General features: G+C 40.3%; 1 protein-coding gene across 5 annotated transcripts in view; it reads right to left on the minus strand.

The window, feature by feature from the left end:
* LOC124721719 (dynamin-1-like protein) overlaps positions 1-27,383 on the minus strand; it is a 105,975-nt gene that overhangs the window by 50,316 nt on the left and 28,276 nt on the right. For all 5 annotated transcript variants that reach the window (XM_047246811.1, XM_047246812.1, XM_047246814.1 and 2 more), the window contains exons 4-5: positions 13,124-13,332; positions 12,352-12,562 (exon numbers count right to left, since the gene is read on the minus strand). In XM_047246811.1, coding sequence (XP_047102767.1) covers positions 12,352-12,562; positions 13,124-13,332 — 420 coding nt within the window. The remainder of the gene's footprint in view (positions 1-12,351; positions 12,563-13,123; positions 13,333-27,383) is intronic.

The following is a 27,383-nucleotide window of genomic DNA, read 5'->3' on the forward strand; positions in this document are numbered from 1 at the left end:
AGACGAAAGGAAGTGGGTTTTAAGGGAGAGGGTAAGGAGTCATTCCAATCCCGGGAGCGGAAAGACTTACCTTAGGGGGAAAAAAGGACAGGTATACACTCGCACACACGCACATATCCATCCACACATACAGACACAAGCAGACATCATGTCTGCTTGTGTCTGTATGTGTGGATGGATATGTGCGTGAGTGCGAGTGTATACCTGTCCTTTTTTCCCCCTAAGGTAAGTCTTTCCGCTCCCGGGATTGGAATGACTCCTTACCCTCTCCCTTAAAACCCACTTCCTTTCGTCTTCCCCTCTCCTTCCCTCTTTCCTGATGAGGCAACAGTTTGTTGCGAAAGCTTGAATTTTGTGTGTATGTTTGTGTTTGTTTGTGTGTCTATCGACCTGCCAGCGCTTTTGTTCGGTAAGTCACCTCATCTTTGTTTTTATATATAATTTTTCCCACGTGGAATGTTTCCTTCCATTATATTGATATCAGTAATTTATAGAATGCTACAGATAAAGTAAGCTTAATCTCCCACACTGAAATACCCCAAGTATCACCTAACACATCAGATCCAAAATTTGCATCGAGCAGATAGATGGATGGATGGATGGGATCTGGAAACCTTTCACAGTTTAAGAATTTAACTATGCCTACTTCATATCAGAAGAGAAAATTCCCAGCGCAATATGTAAGAAAAGACCAGATGCTGTACACTAGAGCAGTTTTAACACTAGAAAACCAGCTCAACATCAATATCAGAGTAATACTTACAGGGCTTAATTGAAAGTAAGTAAATTTACAGAATTTATTCATCCGAAACGATGTATGTAACTGCTGGTGGTTGATGGGAATGTTGTGATTGAATGCTATAATTAATTCAGCTGAAACATCCATGGTAGCAGATAAGTGGTTTACTGCTACTGTTCTGCAATGGTAGCAGATTAAATGCTTACTAATCAGCGACATAAACACAAGCTTGACTTGGCAGCACTAGAACAGAAAAATGGCAACACTTCAAGAAATAACTAATAACATTTTTTTAGGAGTCTGTAGAACAATGCCACTTAACTTTCGTACAGTGTGTTGCAGGGCACTTTATGTCCTGAACCTAATACAATGTAATCTAAATAATATTTTCTGTCTCTCAGCAGTCTACGAAATTGTCTGTATAACTGATAGTAATGAAGCAACCATACTTGGCTGTTCTATTACTCCGTAAATAGCAAATGCTAAGTCACAATCTACTCTTCAGATAACTGTCCTGAGCTGGCTGCAGGCACTGAACTGAACAGTCTAGACGGCTGGTTTGGCTTATTGTGTTTTGTGCATGTCAGCAGAAAAATTTCTACATCCGCCATTACAAGCAGGAAGCAATGTCATCCATGGCTGAGAGCATACACTTTGGCAACTGTCCACACTATCAGTAGATGTATACGGACATGCTCAAGGATGTGGGATGGAAGCAGAAAGATGTCCGGATTGTAAGTGCATCTGGAGCCTGCTGCTCACAACAGAGGTGCCAAGGTGAGTTTCCATGCCTGTATGGTGGCGGTGGCCTCTCACAATATTTCTTGGGTATCCTTGAGCCTGGCACACAAAAGTTACATAACCAAAATATTCACAAACACACCTTGACATGTTGACCAAAGCTGTATCGTCAGACGTTTCACCAGCACAATTAGCTGGCATTCTTGAAGAACTATCTTACATCACTTCTGGTGAACCAATGTCAAGTTCATGAGTGGAAGATACGAGGGCAGTTCAATAAGTAATGCAACACTTTTTTTTCTGAAACAGGGGTTGTTTTATTCAGCATTGAAATACACCAGGTTATTCCCCAATCTTTTAGCTACACAACACTATTTTTCAACGTAATCTCCATTCAATGCTACGGCCTTAAGTCATCTTGAAATGAGGGCCAGTATGCCTGCACGGTACCATTCCACTGGTCGATGTCGGAGCCAACGTCGTACTGCATCAATAACTTCTTCATCATCCGCGTAGTGCCTCCCACGGATTGCGTCCTTCATTGGGCCAAACATATGGAAATCCGACGTTGCGAGATCGGGGCTGTAGGGTGCATGAGGAAGAACAGTCCACTGAAGTTTTGTGAGCTCCTCTCGGGTGCGAAGACTTGTGTGAGGTCTTGCGTTGTCATGAAGAAGGAGAAGTTCGTTCAGATTTTTGTGCCTACTAACACGCTGACGTCGTTTCTTCAATTTCTGAAGAGTAGCACAATGCACTTCAGAGTTGATCGTTTGACCATGGGGAAGGACATCGAACAGAATAACCCCTTCAGCATCCCAGAAGATTGTAACCATGACTTTACCGGCTGAGGGTATGGCTTTAAACTTTTTCTTGGTAGGAGAGTGGGTGTGGCACCACTCCATTGATTGCCGTTTTGTTTGATGTTCGAAGCGATGAACCCATGTTTCATCGCCTGTAACAATCTTTGACAAGAAATTGTCACCCTCAGCCACATGACGAGCAAGCAATTCCGCACAGATGGTTCTCCTTTGCTCTTTATGGTGTTAGGTTAGACAACGAGGGACCCAGCGGGAACAAACCTTTGAATATCCCAACTGGTGAACAATTGTGACAGCACTACCAACAGAGATGTCAAGTTGAGCACTGAGTTGTTTGATGGTGATCCGTCGATCATCTCGAACAAGTGTGTTCGCACGCTCCGCCATTGCAGGAGTCACAGCTGTGCACGGCCGGCCCGCACGCGGGAGATCAGACAGTCTTGTTTGACCTTGCGGCGATGATGACACACGCTTTGCCCAACGACTCACCGTGCTTTTGTCCACTGCCAGATCACCGTAGACATTCTGCAAGCGCCTATGAATATCTGAGATGCCCTGGTTTTCCGCCAAAAGAAACTCAATCACTGCCCGTTGTTTGCAATGCATATCCGTTACAGACGCCATTTTAACGGCTTCGTACAGCGCTGCCACCTGTCGGAAGTCAATGAAACTATACGAGACGAAGCGGGAATGTTTGAAAATATTCCACAAGAAATTTCCGGTTTTTTCAACCAAAATTGGCCGAGATAAAAAATGTGTTGCATTACTTATTGAACTGCCCTCGTATATGCCACTGTGGCGGCACCATTCAAGGGCCTCTCTGGGATCATTTTCAATGAGCCTTTACACTTGTTACATGTGGTCACCATTCTCTCTAAGACAGGATATCATGTTCATAGATGTCACTGTCTCCTCAATCGAGTACAATAATTCCCTTGCTGATATAACTGGAGTTTCAGCTAATTTTGTACAACAACTTGCATCATTACATGAATGCTCAGTCACAGACGATTTTTTCCACCTGTCACAGACTGCAATTTCATTTATGTTCTGTGATCTTGGTGTTAATGAATCATCTTGTTATACTGATCTACACTTTTGTCACATCTACACATTATGAAGTAAGCCCCTGATACTGTGAGTGGGTCCAGTAGATCTCTGGCTGATCCGAGGCACTCGTCAACTTTGTCTGCCCATATATTGTCTCTGTGGTGAATTTTCAGAGTATACAGCTCATACTGTCCATCACTCTGGCTGAGTAGAAAAAACACTGAGCCTGAAATATCTTCTTTAAAGGTATTTCTCCAGTGTCAGGCTTTATCACATATTAGATTTCTTCCACTACCTACAAAACCCATTCCAAGTTTTGTACCTCATTTCCAATGTGTCACAACTCATATACTCTTCGCACATTTGTTGCGAGGGCATTATTATGCTACTGCACTATCACACTGATGGTCTGAGTGTGGGGAACTGATGAAACATCACACAGACATATAACAGATAGACAAATCTATGACTGGAGAGTATCGCCTTTTTACTGGTCATCCAATGGAGTGTAACAACACAGATAATCTGATGTGCACTTCGAGTTATTGGGATAGTGTCTTAACAGATAGTGTCTCAGAATTAAGCTAGAATGTAACCTTATAAATAGATACTAATGTTTCCACTTCTACTTTGATTCCTACTCCCTCTCTGGTCAAACAACACAAGGACAGAGTTAACGGTACTTGCTCACCTGTTGTTAATTGACATTTCACCATCACTAATATCTGATGTTGGTTATCATTGTGTCGTCGTACTAGTTGTGTGTTGAGTTTATGCATACACCAAGACGACTGTTCAAATAGCCACGCACAGTGATCTCTAATTTCAAAGGTGTCTTGGCAATAACAGAGAGTTAACCTGTCAAAATAGTGACAATTCTCGAGAATGTTACCCAGCTGCAGTCCTACCAGTTATTTAAATGTCCAATATGCTGGGAGACCAGAATCCACACTATGAAGGTGTCATCCTTTTAGTTATTCACTGTAAGCTGCTATGGTGCCAAGTCCCGTGCCTGCAATTTGAACTGTTCTATAATCAACTGGATACCACTGGACTTAGTGGAATTCACACAGTAGCCTCTTCCAGCTGTTCACAGAAATCACCATCACACTTGATGTAACTAAATGCGAGGTAAGTATGGAACAGTTGTTATATAATCCGTGAAGAAGGACCCGATGTGCTTCACCAAGTCCTTTAGCAGCAACTTTGTACACAACAAAACTACATCGAAACTGAGCATAATGTCACTCGATCTGTGTTATAACTTCCTGAACCTTTCAATGAAGTATATCAAGTCCCTAATATGAAAGTCAGTTTTTCACAAGAGAGCACAAAAGTTCACTTTTAGTACCCCTTGGTCCCTGCCAAGTCCATTTTCTATTTGTTTTCTTTTGAGAGAATGTGTTAAGGGCACAGTAAAACCTACTAACATACAACCTGTCTCCCGTCTTTTCTGGTAAGACACATCCATAGTTCATTAGTTTTTGTCCTACTTCTGCATAGAATCATTCTGTAGGGCATTTTCCACTTATCAGCCCCCCCCCCCCACCTCTCATAAAGTAGTTCTTTCTCCTCACCAGAATGTGACAATATTGGTACACAGACTAATTATCTCTACGGAATATCTTTTGTGTATTTTTGAAACAAGTTATATCGTTCTACTCAAGATTTGTTCAAAATCTGTAATATCACCTTCAATTTTCTTGTTTATCGAGACTCCTATATTTGAATTTAATTCCTGTTCTGTTCCTATGTAGTAAACCACATTGTCTGATCTTAATTCTATTTGGTGTTCATTCTCTTTGTTACTCATCTGATAACCCTACTACATCCCATTTGATCTTATAAAGAATGTTTCACAATTTCTGTTAAAAGCTTGGAACACGTATTATGTTTGAGTATAATGACTTTTCTGGAGACTAGAAATCTAATCTGTAGGAATCAGCATGGGTATCAAAAAAGATGGTCGTGTGAAACCCAGCTCACGCTATTCGTCCACGAGACTCAGAGAGCCATAGACACGGGTTCACATGTATATGCTGTGTTTCTTGACTTCCGCAAGGCGTTCGATACAGATCCCCACAGTTGTTTAATGAACAAAGTAAGAGCATATGGACTATCAGACCAATTGTGTGATTGGATTGAAGAGTTCCTAGATAACAGAACACAGCATGTCATTCTCAATGGAGAGAAGTCTTCCGAAGTAAGAGTGATTTCAGGTGTGCTGCAGGGGAGAGTCATAGGACCGTTGCTATTCACAATGTACATAAATGACCTTGTGGATGACATCGGAAGTTCACTGAGGCTTTTTGCAGATGATGCTGTGGTGTATCGAGAGGTTGTAACAATGGAAATTTGTACTGAAATGCAGGAGGGTCTGCAGCGAATAGACGCATGGTGCAGGGAATGGCAATTGAATCTCAATGTAGACAAGTGTAATGTGCTGCGAGTACATAGAAAGATAGTTCCCCTATCATTTAACTACAAAATAGCAGGTCAGCAACTGGAAGCAGTTAATTCCATAAATTATCTGGGAGTATGCATTAGGAGTGATTTAAAATGGAATGATCATATAAAGTTGATCGTCGGTAAAACAGATGCCAGACTGAGATTCATTGGAAGAATCCTAAGGAAATGCAATCCGAAAACAAAGGAAGTAAGTTACAGTACGCTTGTTCGCCCACTGCTTGACTACTGCTCAACAGTGTGGGACCCGTACCAGATAGGGTTGATAGAAGAGATAGAGAAGATCCAACGGAGAGCAGCGGACTTCATTACAGGATCATTTAGTAATCGCGAAAGCGTTACGGAGATGATAGATAAACTCCAGTGGAAGACTCTGCAGGAGAGACGCTCAGTAGCTTGGTACGGGCTTTTGTTAAAGTTTCGAGAACATACCTTCACCGAAGAGTCAAACAGTATATTGCTCCCTCCTACGTATATCTTGCGAAGAGACCATGAGGATAAAATCAGAGAGATTAGAGCCCACACAGAAGCATACCGACAATCCTTCTTTCCACGAACAATACGAGACTGGAATAGAAGGGAGAACCGATAGAGGTACTCACAGGGTACCCTCCGCCACACACCGTCAGGTGGCTCGCGGAGTACGGATGTAGATGTAGATGTAGATTGTAGAGGGGACTTATTAGATAAAGTTTTCACAAAAAATTCACATCTAGAAATGTACCATTCGGACATAAAATAACTTTGAATATCGCATCACTTTCAACTCTCTTGGTTCATGGTATACAAACAGTGGAGATAATGAGCTCTGATCTGTGTGCTCTACAGAAGATCATTGCACAGGTAGTGTTTGGAGTACTTGTCATCAGGTTCTCTTCTATGAGATGAAAGTTGTCCTCTTCGGCTACAGTGCAGTACCACAGTCAACCCTCCTAGTTGCAAATGCGCCAGTTTCCCACAACCATTCTTGTAGTCTGATGAAAATGGTATGTAATGTCATAATTACAACAGAGGCTGACATTGGAACTCTTCTCAGCTTGTGGATGTACTGTGAAAAACATTTGAAAGTGATCAGACATTTCCACTTATTTTATATCCAAATAGTACATTTCCAGACTTACTTTATCTGATAAGTCCCCTCGACAATCCCTAGAAGCCTGTAATTGAAACTGTGAAACTCCAAGGGTAACATCCCACTCCACTAACCTGTCTTTAGATCATGGAGAGTTTGTAATTTATTACAAAAAAAGAGAGAGGAAGTCTTAGTTTATGTAGCTGTGATAGTGTAAAGAAAACAAAAGACAATGTGCACTGAGCCAAAAACATTCTAGACATCTAAAGGATGCAGTGTGGGGATTCAATACTCATTTGCCTGGTGTTATCATAGTTTAAACAATAGCCAGGGCAAAAAAATCACATTAATTTAGAAGGTGCTAGTTGTTATACACAGCTGTTCCAGCTTAAGTATGCCATCTGAGAACCAAACTTGAAAAAAGTGTTAGGTCAAGCGTTAGGACATGATCAGGGTAAACAACCTACGGAGTCCCCCCTGTTTTGACCCATCTGTAAAGACAGCTGTAAAGGTGTGTTGGTCAGTTAAACATCCCTAAATAATGTATTAAAAACATATGCAAGAGCGCACTAAATCTGAAAGTATTCTGCATCTCTGCGACAACCAGGGTGGCAGACAGTTAAAACCCTGGATCTGGGATTGTACTTGGTCCAAACCAAGTGACTCCAGCACATGCCGTACATGGATCCCAAATGGCCTCGTTGCTCATAGACGATTGGAGAAAAGGTGTTACAGAGGTACACAAGCAACAGTTTGGTATGCAGGTGAATTCAGAGCTGCAAGCAACTTACATGTCTGACATACCATGAGGAGTTGCCCTCATATTGTAAGTGGCAGTTCACCAGCCTCAGCACAGAGACTGGGTATGGGGTTAGTCCTGTAAGTACCTGCGACCAGCCTAATCCACTCATGGTGGATACTGTCAATGATCTTCAGATAAGAAGGCCCTGTGAATCCCTACACTGTGCTCCCGTAGTCCAGTAGTGAACACACAAAAGCCTTATAAAACTGGATCAGATACATCCTGTCTGCTCCCCATGGCCTGTGGCTGAGACACTTTATGATATTCAGTGCATTCTGGGTTCTGGCTTTCAGGTCTCACAGGTGTGGTAACCACAACAGTCTGGAGTAAAAAAATGAGGCCCTGAAACCTCACAGAGCCTTGAAATGGAGAATGGCATACCATACATGCGAATGTGGTAAATTTAAAATACAAAGAGAACGATTAAATGAAAACCCGTCTTTTCATACCACTCCTCTAACCTCTGCACTGTAAGTTGCAACAGATGAGTCACTGTTGCAATACTGGAGGAGGACCAGTCCAAAAATATTGAGTATTGTACAGGACTCCGTTACTGTAGATATGATACTGATTATGGCTATAGCAAAGAGGGTAACACTTAAAACACTGCCCTGAGGGACACCATTCTCCTGCTCAAAACGACCTGACAGCATGTCACCAATGCAGGACCGAAAATACCACTTTAGACAGGAAAGGCTATATGATGAAGGGAACAGATGACAAAGGAAATACCGAGCTTGTGATGTTGACGTTGGAGAGCCTGCTGAATAGTTGCCTCTAGCAGGGGGCAGGTTGTCAACAGTGGACCGAAATCTCCAGAACCCACACTGAGAATGGCTAAGAAGTTGCCTGGTCTCTAACAACCATCCCCAACAATGGTTAACCATTCATTCCAGGGTCTTTGTGACATAGTTCATTAAGGCAATACTCTGGTTACTACCGGGACGTGTGGTCCTTCCCTGGTTTGAGGAGAAGTATCAAAATTGATCTGTCCACAAGCTGGGGAATTGATCTGACTGCCAAGTCAATTCAAAATATTCAATGAGGATTTCCTTTGACATTGCTAGCAAATATTAAAGCATGTTGTAATGGATTTGGTCGTTACTGGGTGCAGCATCACTAGTCTCTGACAGTGCGAATTAGAGCTCCCACATGGAAAAAGGGAATTGTAAGACTCAGATATGTTGTATCTGTAATCTAATGTGCCCCCTTCTCTGTAGTCACAAAATGCTGGATCCTGGCTGGCATTGTCAGTAGTCTCTGCAAAATGCTCTGTTATCATCTGAGCAATGACACCCCTCTTTCAGCACTGCTGCTGCTGCCGGTGGTAAATGACTGTTTACTGGAAATCCTCCTGGTGGCTTCCCATAGTTTGGTAGAATAAGTGGAATGGTTGACAGAGCCAAGGAATGTTTGCGATAACCTTTTCTTGCTCTCCTTAATTATGTGTCGAGCCTCCTAGGCTCTCACGACTCAATATGCTGTGATGTCATCTGCTGTTGGGTGGCATTTAAACCATCAAAGCCTGTCCCGGATTGTTGAGTGGCACTTATAAGTCCACCAAGGTACAGGCTCCACCCATTCCTGGACACCGTTGCAGTGTTGAAACACACAGCCAGCTGGCTGAACTGTGTCAAGTTAGCCCTATGGACCATCCATTTTGGTGGCTTCTGTTCAAGCAATCCTCCATCCGGTAGGTTGATCCACAGTGTGAAGTGGCCACTGGAATAAGGTCATCAGTTGCTTCCCACTGAGCTGAGTCTGCAAGAGTGGGAGAGCAGAAAGACAGGTCGATGGCCGAGGATGATCCAGTAGCAGCCGAGAAATGAGTGTGACTGCACGTATTGAGGATGCAAAGCTCCTCAGACATCATGAGGTTCTCCAAGACTCAACCTCTAGAGCAAGTATAGCTCGAGCCCCATAACACATTATTGACATTGAAATCACCCAGCAGGAGAAATGGGCATCAGGATTGTTCAATAATGCCCATGAGAGCTTTAGAGTATCACATCATTTGGAGGTTAGTACAGTGAGCACAGTGATGATCTGATCCACATGAACTGCAACAGGTACTGCTTGTAGGTCAGTAACCAAGGAGAACAAGGAGAAAGCAGAGGAGTGGTGCATCTTACTGACAAACACAGCAAACCCTCCCTTGGCTCTCCCCAGTCAGGTCATCCCTTTGGTAAAGGATACAGGGGTATCAGTGGCAAGTGTGTTTCTTGCAAACACAGGCACAGGGGCATTCCTGTTCTAGCAGTTTCAGTCCCTCTACATGTGTCCTGAACCCATCAATGTTCCACTGTAATACAGGAGCCATCTATCACAGGGGTTGCACTTTCACTCTGTCTTTCTGCCAGGGAGGGGAGCCCATACTGGTTAGAGGCCCGGGCTTGGAGAGGGGGAGGGGGAGCAGAGATGATTGCCCCAATCTGACATCAGTCCATTAGCTCTACAGAAGAATCTTGAGAAATTTCAGAGAGGATGATGCTGACACTGTGTGACTGTTTACTTCCCGAATCCATCAGTGGTAGATGCTTGACGTTTTGATTTTTTGTCGTTGGTAGGCTTCGGAGCCACAACCACAGCAGGGGTACAGGCAGCACTGGGTGGTGGACCACACTGAACCTTTGGAGGAGCAGGGAGCTCCACAACTTTGGCTACCACAGCCTTGTCTGATGTTTTGGGAGGTAGTGCAGGCTTTCAAGTAACTGCAGCAGCACAAGTGCACTGATAAATGCAGGTACTAGTGCTGACACTAATAACTTCTGTTTGTATAGCAGCAACAGATTTCTGAACCGACTGTTTAACAAGTAACGCAAAGGAGGTAGCGAATGTGGGGGGCTGCAGGGCCTTGTAAATCTTTTTGGCTTCACTATAGGGGATCCGTCTCTTAGTTTTGATCTCCTGTTCTTCAAGGAAGACACAGCAATCACTACTCCAGACAGGGTGAGCCCCAGAGGAATTCACACACTTTGGAAGAGAAGAACATCCAACCCCTTTGTGGGCAGCCTTACCACATTTATCGCAAGTGGCTTTCGCCTTACATCCAAGAGTGGTGTACCCAAAGCACTAGCACTTAAAATGGCACATTGGGTTGGGGAGACAGAGCCGCATGGTTAAGCGAAGTTTTGTGTCATTAAAAGTGAGGATAAATGAGTCAGATTTAATCAGATCGCCTTACACCCTTTTCATCATATTCTGCATGTCCACAATGCCTTCTTGGGTCCACTCAACATTGAGGTCATATTTGGGGATGTCCACCACATCCCTGCATGTCGCAACACCTTAACCGTAGTTTAATGTAGAATGGAGCACAGCCTCAGTGGGATACTCCCCATGGTGTTTGGTTTTCTGCAGGTCTGTCACAAGCAAGGAAGTTGAGGTCACCATCAACAGTGTACCATTTTGCAACTGCTTAACAGATTTTAACGTACCTGCAATCTCCTCTAAACCCAATTGAATATAAAATGTGAGACTTTGGCAAAGCTTCTCCCCTCCCTTTTAACTAATAATAATACATTATGACTAACAGCATGTATTCTGTTACAGTACAGAATAGAGTTCTGAAACAGTTCCGAGTAGGGAGGTCTAGCTACATGAGCTCTCTTGTTAGATTGGGTGTTGGTACCTTCCAGGGGCTCACGCTTTCTGCTGGGAGGAGAAGGATAATGTTGAAGAATCCATCTCAGTCCCATGAGCAACTATGGAAATAAAAGTCCACCTACACAGTGCCCCACACACCTAGGTAAGCCCTGTACAACTGACATTTGGTAGTTACCTCAGAGATTGCCCACTAACAACTGTTCGACGTCAACAGCCACACATCTCATTGGTGCGCTGCACACCTTGAGGTTTAGTGGTTCTTTTTATAGAGGTTTCTACCATCCTTGCAATCCGAACAGTCAAGCCAAGATCCCCAGTCCCCATGACACACAATGTTCCACTGCTGCATCATACTGTGGTTGCTGAAGTGTGCAGCGAACATAGGAATGGTGGCGCTTGCCAGTCCCCAGCTATGGATCTCCGGGCCACCAAGCCTGTTCCCAGCAACTGAATGCTGGGCCCCTAAGAGCAGTTTTATCAGTTGGTAACCTGGAAAATCATTCAGTTTCTCGACTAATAAATGCAATATTCAATCAGTGAAGCAAAATATTCACTTCCTATAAATGTGTTGCTTTCAAGAGGCACTTTATTCCACTTCATGCATCCAGATGCAGGGCACAAAAGTTTCAAAAGTTTAGTCGGGAAATTTAATTATTTTCTACAATTTACAAGCTAAAAGCTCCCAAACTTTCTCAGAGAGCTTCGGACCATGACTTCTACTGCATTTCAAGTAATGCAAATAAACAGGTAATGAAAATATTTATACTTCATATAATGAGAAGGTACAAAGTGAAGAAACCAGTAACTTTTTTTTGGGCCACCTACAAAATAGCTAGGCACTGTGAAACGAAGTTTTTATTCCACAAGAGAATTTTCAAACAGTGCTATGACAGAACTGAGGGAAGGCAACCAAAAGCTCAAGACTTTCCAGATGTGTTTATTCTTGCTTTAGTTCCCTGAATTGGGAAGGACTTTTCTGTGAAATATTTCTGCAGCAAAGACAAACATTACATTCGTAACTTAAGATACACTGAAGTAATTCAAATAAACAAAATACCTGCATCCATTAGATCCAGTTTAGTTACTACAGCCAAAGTTCTCCGTCCATCAGGGTCACATTCCTTTGCCAGTTTCAGACTTTCATTAGTTGCCATATCAGTATTAGCAGTAACAACTGCTAATATTATTGAGTTCGGATTACTTATATATTTTAAGACCAACTCCCGTACCTGAACTTCAATGTCTTCTGGTTGGTCACCAACAGGTACCTGTAACAAAAGAGTTGATTTTACCAGACCTAGAATTCAAAAAAACTACATTATTTACTTTTTCCCTACTTATTGTTAAAGGCTTTCAATGGATGGAACAAAAATGATAAAAAGCACTGTCGCACCTAATAGAAAATTCTTGTGAAGTTGCCAGATTCTGAGAAAACAAACAAGAAAGATAAGAAATGTTATGGAGAAAACAGACTTTTCAGTTATTTGCAGATTAGTGATTGTAGCTGAAGTACACCTTCATTACACTTTGGAACTTGTTGCTACAACACTCAGCTTCACATTATTGTTATTTATATTCACACAGAAGTAGGAGCCCATACTAAATCACAATGACCTAGCGAGTGGAAAAAGTGGTCACATTAAAAATGTTTAATATCAGAAATCGTAAAAAGCAGAGCAACAAGACACCTAACAATTTAGTCAATTTGGTACAGGCACAACAGGTAGTATAATGTTTAAAATAATTCTGCTTCTTCTCTTGCACATATGTTCCACTAACATATCTAGACAACAACATATCTGAACAACTCACAGCCATTTTACCCTTACCTTTGTAAGGCCAGGTAGGTCAACAAGAGTCAAATTCACAACATGTGGTGAATGAATTTTTAAAGTGATAGGATTTGCATTGATGCCCTTATTTGATCCCGCTACTTTTTCAGTTTCTCTGTCAATCTCTTTGCGTATTTCATTGAAATCAGTAAATATTTCATTCTTTTTATGAAGGAACTTCCCAAATTCTTCAATGTTGAGTGTGCCTAGAATAAAAGATGAAACTTACATGAAATCTGTAATGATTAATTCATTAAAGGAAAGGAATACAACAGTAGGATATATTCAAGTACTTTGGCATAAATGCTCACGCACAACCTGTAGTGTAATTTTGCTATAATGTTTCTGCATGTGAACACGGCACATTTCAGTGTCCACATGAACTGTGCTCACAAGAAGCATAATTAGAGAAATCTACCCCAATTATGGCAGAAGTGTGAAGTGAGATGAACTCTACGAGATGTTCAAAGTGTGGCAGATCAAAGTCAAACTGCCACTGCTCAGCCACTGCCCCCAAGTCATTGAGACCCATCAGAGTTGACACAGAGATGCGTGCATCTCTCCCGATGACATGAGAGACATGCTCAGCATAATTAAATCTAGTAACCTGGGGGCTTCACAAGCAACTTGTAATACTGTACAGAATACTGTAAGCAATAAATGAATGCACGCAAATGGACAGTACATTCCCATGTCATTTGTGAGGGGTCCAATTTATGTCGTATAACCAGGCTAGCTCCTTCATCTACTTGGAGAGAGAGCTATTGGTGAAATACACTACTACCTTGCCACTAACACATCAACACATCACGCCTTGCCACTCCAGGGAACCTTCCTTTACATACTGAGTGTCGCATGGTGCTGTTCCTCTGAACGTTCCAATCTCTACGACATGTGACATGCAACGAACACGTGAACAACAGTCGCTAAAGCACCTTGTACCAAGGCAGTTGTTCCCGACATTGCAGCTGCTGACTTATCTTTCCGCATTTAATATGCAAACGATTTGTAGTACTATCATCCAAGTATCCACTGTCATAAACTGTGATTCTTGTTATCAACATTCTTGCCTGCATTAGTCAATTCAGGTGGAGTACTTGCATACACCTTCAACATGGTGGCACATGATAAGTTCAGTGACCACACTGATCACCTGCTACCGTGCCCATCCTGCATTAGATTATGGTGAAGACTGCCCGTACAACATCTGTTGTTGTCCCCATGATGCATCTCACTAAACGGTACTATTTGTTATAATGACTGGAGTTTTATCTTGTCGACATAGTAGCTACCTCAAATTTGATTTCTGTCGCGTGTACAGTGTTTACAATTTCTCTTTTTTTTATATTCTAATACCCTGAGTCTAGTTCTGCCAACTCACAAAATATCTCCTATTGTCTTGGGAATAATTGTTCAAACCATCATACACAAACTATTCTAGCAGTATTGTTGCAGTATTCAAGACTGTAAAAAAAAAAAAAAAAAAAAATCACAAAGTAGCCACCTATACTCTTCTTGTGCTAGCAGTACGATGTGATTTTGAGCAGTAAAATAATGGATATTTCATATTCACTTAAGAGTTGTGGCAAACTGCTAACGTTCTGAACAGTTTCAGCCCTTTTGCTTTGGGTTCAAACTTTCAGAACAAGCAAACTGAATGCTAAGCCACTGGATACACTTTAATGGAAGTAGTGACTAGACTATTAAGAAAATCTCTACATTGTTTAGCCTACAGGTGTTTTGTTAGTACGTAATTTCTGGTTTTGGTTTAATGAAAATTTTACTCCTAGACCTAAAATCCCATGCACAGAAAAAAAGTTGAAAGGGAAATGATGAAAGTGACTGTGCTATGCAATGGGCATTTTCTCAAGTTATGCTAAAAAATGTTACCTCTAATGGTACAATACTCTCATGAAGTGATACTTTTACACACTGAGAATGAATAAATAAATAAATAAATAAATAAACAAATGAGGGCAAAGAGAGACTTTCTTGGCCAGGTACTGAAAGACTGGGCTTTTTAGATCAATATGCATTTTTTTTTTCTACACCATTATGCCCAATTATGCCCAGCTAAGGAGCACACTTGAACTTACACTGATGTATTTGCTTTCGTCTTCATCTTCTCACTATGATTTTTCTTATAATCTTCTGTCCATGTTGTCTCACATGTAACACTTGTTTTGGCTTCAAACTGATGCCTTGTCAAAGTTTTGAATGCAGCTGTGTCCTGTAGAATTTTGTTTGTAATGCCTGTTACCTGTATTTCAAGTATCTAATTGTTTTCAAATTTCATTGAAAAGGCATAGGTAAGAATCCTTTTGGCCAATCTATTGCCATTGATTTTTGCCATAAAACTTCAACCTCCTTTCCCTGAAAGTGTCAGATTTTCTCCCAATTTTGATATAACTCATTAGATGACTGTCTTCACCCAGACTTCATCATCAATACAAACCAGAAAAAAAATCCTTAGTATTTTCCTTTCTTCTTTTTCTATGTCTCTAGTTAAAGATCTACCTCCAATGATGACAGTATCCAATGCATATAATGCTTCCAGTTGCCTACTGTAATGTAATGTTTTAATTCTGCATTACGAGATATTTATTTTCCATTACATCTATCCCACGTAATTCTATAAGCATTTAGTAATTTCATGGTCCCCTCTTTGTTTGCTTCAAGAGTTGACCCTGAGCACTGGATGATTTCTCATAGGTATTTAAATCTGGATACTTGAGATATTTTGCCAAATTGTGAAAACATGATTTGTCCACAGAGGAGAACCTTCCAGGTATTGGATTTTTTTCTTGAGAAATTTTCAGCCCACTTTTAGCTGTTATTTCATGCAGTTACCCAAGGGAATTAATCTACTCTATTATTTGAAAGGATTACTAGATTGTCTGCATCAGCCAATCATCATAAAAGAATTTTAGTTTCACGTAGTCTGCCAATGATTATTTCTTTTACTTCTACTTCTACATCTATACTCTGCAAGTCAGAGGTCAGTGTGTGGCAAAGAGTACTTTTGGTACCATTAACTGATGCCCCACCTCTATTCCATTCGCAAATGGCAGGTCGGAAGAATGATAGTCGTTAAGCCTCCATATCAGATCTAATTCCTCAAATTTTCTCATAGTCATTTTGCAAAATGTGTGTAGCAGGAAGATATACGTGGGGCTAACTCTTCCTGGATAGTACTCTCCCAAAATTGAATTAGTAAACCCCTTCATGATATAGAACACCTCTCTTGTAGCATCTGCCACAAATTTGTCCAGCAGCTCTGTAACGCTTCCATACTGACTGAACAATAACATGCGGAAATGTGCTTCTCTCTCTCTCTCTCTCTCTCTCTCTCTCTCTCTCTCTCTCTCTCTCTCTCTCTTCCCCTCCCCCCAACCCCCATCAGTCCTAACTGATAAGATTAGATTCAGTTTATGTTCCTTAAACCCAAAAAATGAGATGATTTTTGTGGGTGTGTAACATGTCAGAAACTATAACATAAAACACTTTAATATAATACTTACAACCCTGATCATTTGTCAGGAGATTGTCAAAATAGGTGAATACAATTCAGTAAACTGTAGCAGCTAATATTTATAGAATTAATATGCCGTCAGAATGAAACACTGCTATACACTATTAATAAATTTATCATACACAAAATACCTAATCTTGACTGTTGTGGCCAAGTGCTGTCAAAACTGAAATCTAACAGTTATTTTTACTTAAGCTCACTTAACAGTCTCTGTTAAGATATTCATCTATGGAGTAGGAGGAGTTGCCTATCAAAATTCTTTCAAATTCTGTTCAAACCGTGCTTTATCTGAAACCAAGTTTTTAAAAGTTGCTGGCAATTTATTGAAAATGTGTGTTCCTGAATATTGGACCCCTTTTTGGACCAAGGAAAGTGATTTTAGGTCTTTATGTAGACTGTTCTTATTCTTAGTATTGATACTATGTATCGAGCTATTGGTTGGAAATAGAGATGTATTACTTGCAACAAATTTCATTAAGGAATAAAAATACTGAGAAGCAGTGATTATAATACAAAGTTCCTTGAACAGGTTTCTACATGATGTTCTTCAATTTACACCACAAATGATTCTTACCATAAGCTTTTGCACCCTAAAAACTTTTGCTCGGTTTGATGAGTTACTCCAGAATATGACCCCATATGACATAATAGAATGAAAGTAAGCAAAGTATGCAATTTTTTTTATATATTTATATCTCTTACACCTGACATCATTCTCACAGCAAATACAGACTTGTTTAGGTGCTTAAGCAATTCTGTGGTATGCCCTTCCCAACTGAATTTATTATCGAGTTGTAACCACAGAAATTTAACACTCTCAACCTCTTCGATCTGCATGTCTCCATATGTTATACACATGCTGGAGGGAAATCTCTTACAGGTTGTGAGCTGCATATAGTGGGTCTTCTCAAAGTTTAATGACAGTGAATTAGCTTTAAACCACTTATTAAGGTCAGTGAAAATTTGATTAGCAGCTATTTCTAAATCTGTACTTGACTTGCTACTTATTGCATTGTTTGTATCATCTGCAAACAAAATAAACTTAGGATTTGGCAATGTAACAGACGATTGATAATAGTCAAGAATTCGTTGAACAAGTGTCTTGTAAGCCACTTGTTCAGTAAATTAATTACATTTCCTCAATATTCTTTCTACGAACCTAATTCTGAGATCTGCCTTTCCAACTATTTGTTTTATTTGGGTATTCCACTTAAGGTTGCTCTCAACAGATACTCCTAGATATCTTATGGTGGTTACTGTTTCCAGAAATTTGTACAGTAGTGGAGTTCTTTTCCTATGTATGTACAATATTTCACATTTATTTATGTTCAGAGTCTACGGCAAGTCCCTGCACTGTTCAACAGTCCTCTGTACATCCTTCTGCAAGTTGTTACCGTCTTCTGGCGTTGAAACCTTCTTGTTGACAACTGCATCATCTGCAAAAAGCCTTAAAGAGCTTGTGACACTTTCTGCTGGATCATTTATATACATCATGAACAGCAACTGTCCTATCACACTTGCTTGGGGTGGTCTGGAAATTACCTATACATCTGTCTATTTTGTTCTATTAAGAGCAACATGTTGAGTTCTACCTGTGAGGAAGTCTTGAATCCAGTCGCAAATCTACAGTGAGGGACAATGTCAAATGTCTTCACGAGTCCAAGGAACACAGCATCACCCTGTGTGCCGAGGTCAACAGTTCTGTGGATCTCTTAGAGGAACAGAGCAAGCTGAGTTTCTCAAGATCTCTGTTTGCAGGATCCATGTTGACTTAAATAGAGGAGATTTTCGTTCTCCACAAATGTCATAATACATGATAATAATTCTAAAACAGATTGACGTCCATGATATAGGCCTATAATTATGTTCATCTGTTCTATGGCCCTTCTTGAAAACGTGAATGACCTCTGTTTCTTTCCAGTCACAAGATACCCTTCATTGCTCCAGTAACCTACAATGAACTACTGCTAGAAAGGGAGTAAGTTATTTCACATAATCTCTGTAGAATCTTACAGGTGTTTCATCTGGTCCTGATACCTTTCTACTACAACACAATTTTAATTTTTTTTCTATTCTGTGATCAGTTATCTCGTATCTGCCATTTCAAAGATTTATATGATGATTGAAAGGGGACACCACATTACAGTCTCCCGCCATGAAACAATTTCAGAAGAGTGAATTCAGTACTTCAGCCTTCCCTCGTCATTTTTCGTTTCAGTGTCATTAGGAGTGACTAAACAGATTATTTTGAACCATTTACTGATTTTATATCAGACCAAAACCTCTTAGGGTTGTTGCTCAGATCAGTTGACAAAATTTTACTTTAAAAGTGATTGAAAGCTTCCTTCACAGCTCTCCTTGTGTTCATTTTCACTTCATTCAGCTTTTCGTTTGTCATACAAGTTTTGAAAGCTCTTGAATCTGTCATAAAGCTCTCTTTGTTTACATTGTTGATTCCAAAAACAGCTATTAAACTACAGTGGGTCTTTCCCATCCCTTAAGACCCTTCTCCGGACATACTTCTTTTTCTGTTATAAGACTGGACAGTGAGGGGGATACCAATCTCCCTGTCAGACCAGTTTTTATATCAAAAGTGTTTAATCAACTGTGTGGTCTTTCTATCAACTTTAAACTCTTTCTGTATATTAAACAGTGTACCCTATCTATTGAATCATATGCTGTTTTGAAGTCTACAAAGATGATCACAGTTCGTCTGTCTTGCAGATTTTTAAGACTTAAATTGAGAATTTGTTCCACAAAGGATATACTTTTCCTAAAACCTGCTTGATATTTGCCAATGAAAGAAGTACCAAAAAAATCGTGTGAGGCAACCACTAAGGATAAATATGTTAGCTGTAATAAAGATATCAAAAAAATATCAGCCTCCACATTAACTTATTAGCATGATAGAATCATCTGCAAAGATCAAAGTGCATTTATTTTTTGTCAGTTTCTTTTAGTTAAAAGCACTGTGCCCCAGGTTTTTCCAGTGATTACAGTCTTTTCCTTAAGTGTAGTTCTGGAAGGTTTGCAAAATACTCATCTACGCCTGTGCTAACCCATTCATTGCACCAAAGCTGTTTGCCACTAACAAATTTCTTCAAATGAGAAGATAAGCAAAAGGTGAGAAACAGGATGAACAGGGATAGATGTTCCAATAATTGAAAAGTGAAATCCCTCAGTCTTCTCACTGCTAAAGCACTTTTGTTGAAGCTTCAATTGCTCTAGTAGGGTTTAGTCTTTCTTTCTTTCTTTCTCTCTATCTCTATTCCCCCTACCCCAGTCAAGCCTCTTCCCCCATGTCTTTTCATCTATTCATCAACTTTTGTTTTACTGTTTACTGGTTGTTTTAATCTGTCAAATATATGTAGCTGAATTTCCTTTAGATTTAAATTTACTTTGCAAATGGTCCGATACTTTTCTATTGGGTAAATGATCAAAGATTTTCGTAATTGCATACTGCACAGCTCTGAGCCAGCGACTGCTATAATAATAAATACTGAAGGTAATTTTTAATTTTTGTGTTGTCGTTTTGTACAACATTATTGTTAAATTAGTTCGCTTATTGTGTCAAATTTTATTACCAGACATACATCTGTGAAGCAGTAATTACAATCCCTAACTCCTTGAAGAAGCACATACAAGGCCATTTTGGATGAGCATCAGCTTTTATTTTTACTGTTTTCTTTCATGCAATCATTAATGAGTAGAAACTGGCAAACTATCTTGTGACATTGTTTCCTTTGTTATTGAGGCTATTAATCACGAGAATAACAAGATTTATTGGCTTCAGTGTGTCAAAAGTTCCATGACAAATTTCTTTTAGTTTAAATTTTCATCTATATATACAATCATTTCGTCTCACAAAAATAGAATACTTCAAAAATGAAAGAAGAACTATACAATCCCTCAACTCCCTATCTGCTAGAAGGTCTATTCATTACATAGAATAATTACGGGTACCATTCACAGCTAAAAATGTGACAATAAGTGACGAATATAGTGATGGACGCACAGAAGACAGAAGGCTATACCAGTATGTATACAAACTTAAGATATTTCAAGAACTTTCCATAAATCATAAATATGAGGGTCACTCGTGTCAAAGCTTCACAATAGTCAAGAGGATTTTCAGTTTCTTTGAACCTCCCAGTGTTCATCTGCACTTCTGGACTGTAATAGGGCATCATACGGAGGATGTGGAATACGTCTATGTGCTTTTGTCTTCTTGGTGGAGGTCAGAATCCTCAACTTCGTATCAACACCAGGCAATGAAAACCTCATAATTCCATCTGTCTCTGACAACTTAATTCCAGTAACCAGTAACTCCACAGCCAAAAAGTGATTTGAAAGTACATGGATTTCTCTAATCTTTCAATAGCTAGGCTTTACTATACAGTTACAAATGTAGCAACTTTCTCTGTCACTTTTATTATTATTATTTTAAGAAAGAGTTTTTTTCCTTCACATGCAAAATTTAACCAAATAGTGTTACAAGGTTTTCATTGGCTACCTTTGAGATGCAATGTTCAACAAGCGACGAAGGAAACTGTGCAATACAAAGTAGCACTTTAGTAAAATTTCCAATAGTGTTCCTTTCCACACACCAAGCCTCACGCGCTGTATCTCACTGGCCAATGCATGGCATTACAGTGCTCTCCATGTTTCTCTTGGGTGTCCAGGGTCCATACACAAGCCAATTGCCCTGCTTCATTGGCCCTGGTTTCACGTAATCATCCCGAGTATCACCCATTGGAAACGTGACAGTGTATCCATTGTCTTTTTGTTCTCACAACTGTGGAACAGGAAGACTGCTGTTCTACCTGCAGCGTCACTTTGCTGTACTATATGCAAATGTCACTTTGGGCTGTATTGTATACAAATTTCTCTGTTCGACATCAACGTAAATCAAGAGCATACCTGCCAACATCTTACAAACATGTTGTTTGAGGACACCCTTCTGTGGGTGGTAGGTAGTTGCCGCCCTGCAGTCGATGTCGCAATATTAAATTACTTCTGACACTAGTCTTAACTGGAAAACTTTTCCACAACCAGAGATCATCCCACTGAGTGCTCCTTGCTTCAAAATGATGCTTTCTACACAGACCTTTGCCATTTCTGGAGCTTCAGTAGTCAGTAGAGCTTTAGTGAGAGTATAGTGGGTGGCAATCACTGCAGACTATTTACCTTGTGGCACATACATCCATTGTTGGCATTCCTTACAGTGGCTCACACAGTATCTAGCAGATCCGTAGAGACCATGCCAGTGATACTTGCATCTGATTCTGTCTTGAGTCTTCATGAATCTCAGGTGACTAGATTTTGGAGTGTTGTGGAAAACTTCAGGATAGCTGGCAGTAGATGAGCTGGAATGACATGCAACCATTTCTGCCCCACTGGATCATTGTTACTCTTATATAATGTCACATTTATTCATTGGAATTCTCCTCTGATAGTTCTTCAACCTTCATGGCATATGGTTTTGAGCATTGCTGGATCTTCCCTCTGTTCAACAGCAATTTTATTTAATACAGCAATAACAGATTTCATACCCACTGCTGTTTTCTGGCACACAATTCCTTGCAAGACAGTCAGTGTCCTTGAGATTCCTAAAGCATTAGTCATTATGACAGATTCTTCAGGCTAGTCAGACAGCATAGAGAATGGTGGTCCATCACTATGGCTAATGATTTGCCAAACAAATACAACTGGAACTTTTGATGACCCTAACGACTGCAAGGCACTCTTTCTCAGTTGCAGAGAGTAATTGACCTCACACTTTGACAGTAATCTGGGAGCACGAGTTGGCACCTTTCTGAATTTGAACTAGAACTGCCCCAATCCCAAACCCTAGTGCCACTGTGATGTTCCGTCTCGACATTCTCGTCATACAATGCTGGAACTGGAGAAGATGTTAGTGCTTCCGTAAGGGCAAGAAAAGAGCTTTCTTGCACTTTGTTCCTGTAAATCTTGGCACCTCCCTGTAGTAGTTGTTGCAAGGGACATGCCTTGGTACAGAAGACCTTTTATGAATTGCCTGTAGTTGAGTGCATTCTGATAAAACTTCTGACATCACAAATGTGCCAAGGAGTCAGAAAATCCGTCAGCTCTTATTTTCTCCGTATTAGAATGGACTCCATTGCCATTCACTAGGTGCTCTAGATTTCTATTTCTTGGGCAACAATGAGGAACTTTTTAAAATTCAGGTGAAGACCTGCAGTCTGAGCACACTTCCACACCTTTGTCAGATGTCTTCAAAAAAAATTGCATTGTCATCTACATAGCAAATACACGTCATCCATTTAAGGTGTCAAAGCAGACTATCCACCATACATCTGAAGATCACTGGAGTGTTACATAGTCCCAATGGTGTAACTCTGAACTCGTAGATGGCATCAAAAATTATGAAGGCAGGCTATCCTAGTCAGCTTCATCAACCTTGATTTGTTAGCAACCTGTCTGCATGTCCATATTTGGCAAATACTTGGACCCTTTCAAGCAATGGGAGGATTCCCTCAGTCAATGGCAATGAAAGCAAAAATGCCATGTGCCATCCTCCTCCTTTAGAAGGACAATAGGAGACACCCAAGGACTCTCTGAATAATGCCAGCTTTCAGCACCTTCAAGACTTCCTCCTGGATTCAGCCAGCAACTCCCCATATGAGTGCTGGCGTACTGGTAGATGATAACCAGTACTGATAACGTAGTAGTTTACCATGGGTCATTTGGTCCGTCTCTTCTTCACTCCAGATTTTAAAGCATCTGAAAATTGGCACAGAATCGGTAACACTTGCCCACATCATTCCATGGTCAGGCCAGATCCTACTGACAGTTTGATAGTTGCTTCCTCCAATATGTTGTCTGCAGTAATAATGAAGTATGATTCCTCATCAACGGCACTAAGCTACCCTGGTTCAGCTCCCCTACGCACATACCTGCTCAGGACAATTAGTGATTCAAAACTTTCTTGAGCACCTACAATGAATATGATCATCACTAGCATACATGCCTTTTGTGAGCCCGAGTAATTTTTTGCAATCTACCAAATCTTCACAGTTTAACTAAACATATCAATTGATCACTGGAACTCATCTCGATGATGGCGGGATAACATCATCTTCAATGGCAAACAACCACCCACAGCAATCTTTATTGTGTGCACTTGCTGGAGTAGCTTCATCTATCTTGAACAGTCTCACTACATGTGATGTCTGCACAAAGGCCCATCTGAGAACAACATGACTACATTCAGCTAAAATGACAAATTCAAAGGTCTGCATTTTGTCACTGATCATTATTCTTGCAATACATGTTCCTGTCAGCTGGATGTATTTCCTATTTGTGACCTTCAGCATAATCACTTTGGTATCACAAGTAGTAGTCTTCTTTAGCTGCTGATGATAAGCATTTGACATTGCAGAAAAGGAAGCTCCTGAGTCAACTAGTGCACAGAATGGTTGGGCAATGATGACATTAACGAGAATTCCCAATATCTTTGTGACTGTCATCCATGGAGGGTTTTCATCTGTGGTGGCCTCTCCTCCATAGATAGTCACCTCACACCTCATTTAGTTTTCCTGAATTTGGCAGCTAGAGAAGCTGGTATGTCCATATGGCAACAGGGAACAGCTATCCGCAAGTTGTGGCTTATGTCAGCACCACTGATGCCTGTCACTTGGGTTCTGCGGCAATTCTCAGTTCATGTGGACAGCTGGTAGAAGTTCTGAAGGCCTCACATTGGGGGTGGAAGTAAAGCTCGCAGTCTGCAGCATTGTTCCCAGAGTTGATTGGGATCCTTTGGTTCGGAGCCAAGTGGGGGGTCTCAACCAAAGGCTTCGTTGACTGTGACGGTCTTGGCTGCAGATCTCTGGATCTGCATTATTGGATGGAGAGTAGTAGGATTCCCCACGATAGGTCAAGGGTGCACAACACAAAGTAATTGTGGAGTGGAGAAGGGTTTTTTTAAGCTACGTGGCAGTTTGAGGTACTTTGATGAACACTCACCCGTTGACACACAGAGAGCGAAACCAGGTCGCGTTCAGAGTAAAGACACTTTGAAGGTCAAAACTTTGTCAATAAATTGTCAAAATAATCGTAACAAAGTTCCTAACTTTACTGCCCTCCTGGAAAATTGTTGCACTTAAATTATTGTGGCTGAAACAGGAAACAGAAAGCTCTGAGTATTTACCAAGTCATAGAATGTACATTGAAACGACATTATATGCCAGAGGCAGGAGAGTGTTCATTGTAGTTAACAAAAATAATGGTTCAAATGAGATTCATTCTAAGTGTCATTGTGAAGTTATCTGGATGCCTGTAACAGATCTGTTTACAAGAAAGAACATTTTCTGCACAGGACAGGCATAGAATGAGCTATTTATGTTAGTGTAGGTTCCAGGTAGCAGCTGGCACAATGTAAAGAGTACATAATGCTAATACAAGAGAACTAGGTCAAATTTCAAAGTGGAACTTTTTTTATTTTCCATTTTTGTGTTAGTTCCACTGCAAATAAACAGAAATAATGCTCAATATATTGTACTTATTATTATTTTTATAAAAAACATGAAAAGGAAAATTTTCAATGTAAGACTCAAATAAAGGTGGATGAGTATGTGGCAAAAAACATTGTCATTACTTCATAAAAACCTGGGAAACTTAAACACATTTATACCATAGTGTTTGACTGAAGTGATGAAAGAGAACAACTTTATTCTGCTAAATAACTTGTAGCGAGGACTAACAAATCCACATACAGAAATTCCCCCCCCCCCCCCCCTCAAATGCACCAACTAATGCAAACCAGCAATGTCTATTTCTATCACCTGGGAAAGAATTTGATAAAGCTTGAAAACTGCTAACACCTCATAAAGAGAGAGAAAAAGATATTACATCCCAAGGGTACTGCATCAAAATACAGTACATTTCATTGTACATCACCGGCTATCCTTGCCAATATTTGGCAAAATGATGCATAACGTACAGTTTACTGCTAAACTGTGCCATGAGAGAGAATCTTTCATAAATGTAAACAAAGTCTGTTTTTCTACAGAAACTTTTAAAAAAGAAACAAGTAACTGTAAATTACTGCTTCCCTGTTTTTACAATGATTATCACCGCAGCAGATGTAAATTGTCAACTGTAAAATAATAAAAGTATCTAATTTGATGTACAAAGTTCTCGCATATGCCTTATAATCCCTTCCTGGAAATTTATTTGCAACCTCAAATTTTTGTAGGGCTTTCCTTTCATGTGTTTATGATAACATTAATAAATACAATATTTTGAGCATTACTTTGGTTTATCTGCAGTACAACCTTCGCATTATCAATCTGTAATATTTCCATTGTGCCAGCTGCTGCCTGGAACCAATGCTAACATAAATGGCTCATGCACCAGCCAAACTGCACCAAAAATGCTATTTTTTTTTCTAAACAATTAGGCCATCTGTGGATCTCCCACTTCTCTCACTTTCATTTATGGCCAAGTTCTGCAAATACCACAAATTTGGAGGAAATCAGTGATGGCGGGTGGGTATGCTTCCTTGTCAGAACAGTGGTGGCAAACTTTAAAGGTTATGAGTAAATGCTGAAGACTTTTTCAGCAAAACAAGTTTGTGTATGTGTGACAAATTTAGAAAAACACCACTACTAAAAACTGTAAGTTCACACCACAGGCTTAGCTGGATATGAAATAGTTTCATATTTACTCCAGAACAACCTGCAATTATTTTACTTCAATTTAAAATCCATTTAACCACAATGAAAGAACTATACAGATTATCGTCAATTGATAGCCCTCAAAATATTAGTAGAAAATACTTTATGTCACCTTCAGTTTCTATTCCATAGTAGGTACTGGTAAAATTTGCATTATGTGATAAATGCAAAACAGATGTGAATTCAGCCTCAAAATGCAATATCACTTAATTGACGCTATTTCATTGCGAATTGTATACAGATGAAGTTTATCAGAGATAGTTTGGAATAGCTTTATTTTCTGCATATAAATAATTAAAATTCAACCAATTTTCAGTTACTGGTATTGCACATCATCTGGCTAAGCCCAATTTGGAAAGATAATGTGCATAAGAAACTGTGTGCAAAATAAAAAGTGTACGAACACAACAACATATCAGTGTGCTCAATGATCTGGTGCCATGCCAATTGTGGATGTTAAATAGTCCATTTACACTGAAGAGCCAAAGAAACTGTTACACATGCCTAATATCACGTAGAGGCCCTGCAAGCATGTGAAAGTGTCGCAACACGATGTGGCATGGACTCGAGCAATGTTTGAAGCAGTGCTTGAGGGAACTGACAAAATGAATCCTACTGGGCTGTTCTTAAACCCAGTAAGAGTAAGAGAGGGTGGAGATCTCTTCTAAACAGCATGTTGCAAGGCATCCCAGATATGCTCTATAATGTTCATGTCTGGGGAGTTTGGTGGCCGGCGGAAGTGTTTAAACTCAGAAGACCTTTCGTGGAGCCACTCTGTAGCAATTCTGGATATGTGGGATTTTACAATGTCCTGCTGGAAATGCCCAAGTCCATCAGAATGCACAAATGAAATGAATGGATGCAGGTGATCTGACAGTGTGCTTGCTTATGTGTCACCTGTTAAGAGTCATATCTAGAAGTATCAGGGATTCCATATCACTCCAACTGCACGTGCCCCACACCATTACAGAACCTCCACCAGTTTGAACAGTCCCCTGCTGACATGCAG

Source organism: Schistocerca piceifrons, chromosome X (assembly GCF_021461385.2).
Source record: "Schistocerca piceifrons isolate TAMUIC-IGC-003096 chromosome X, iqSchPice1.1, whole genome shotgun sequence".
NCBI lineage: Eukaryota > Metazoa > Arthropoda > Insecta > Orthoptera > Acrididae > Schistocerca > Schistocerca piceifrons.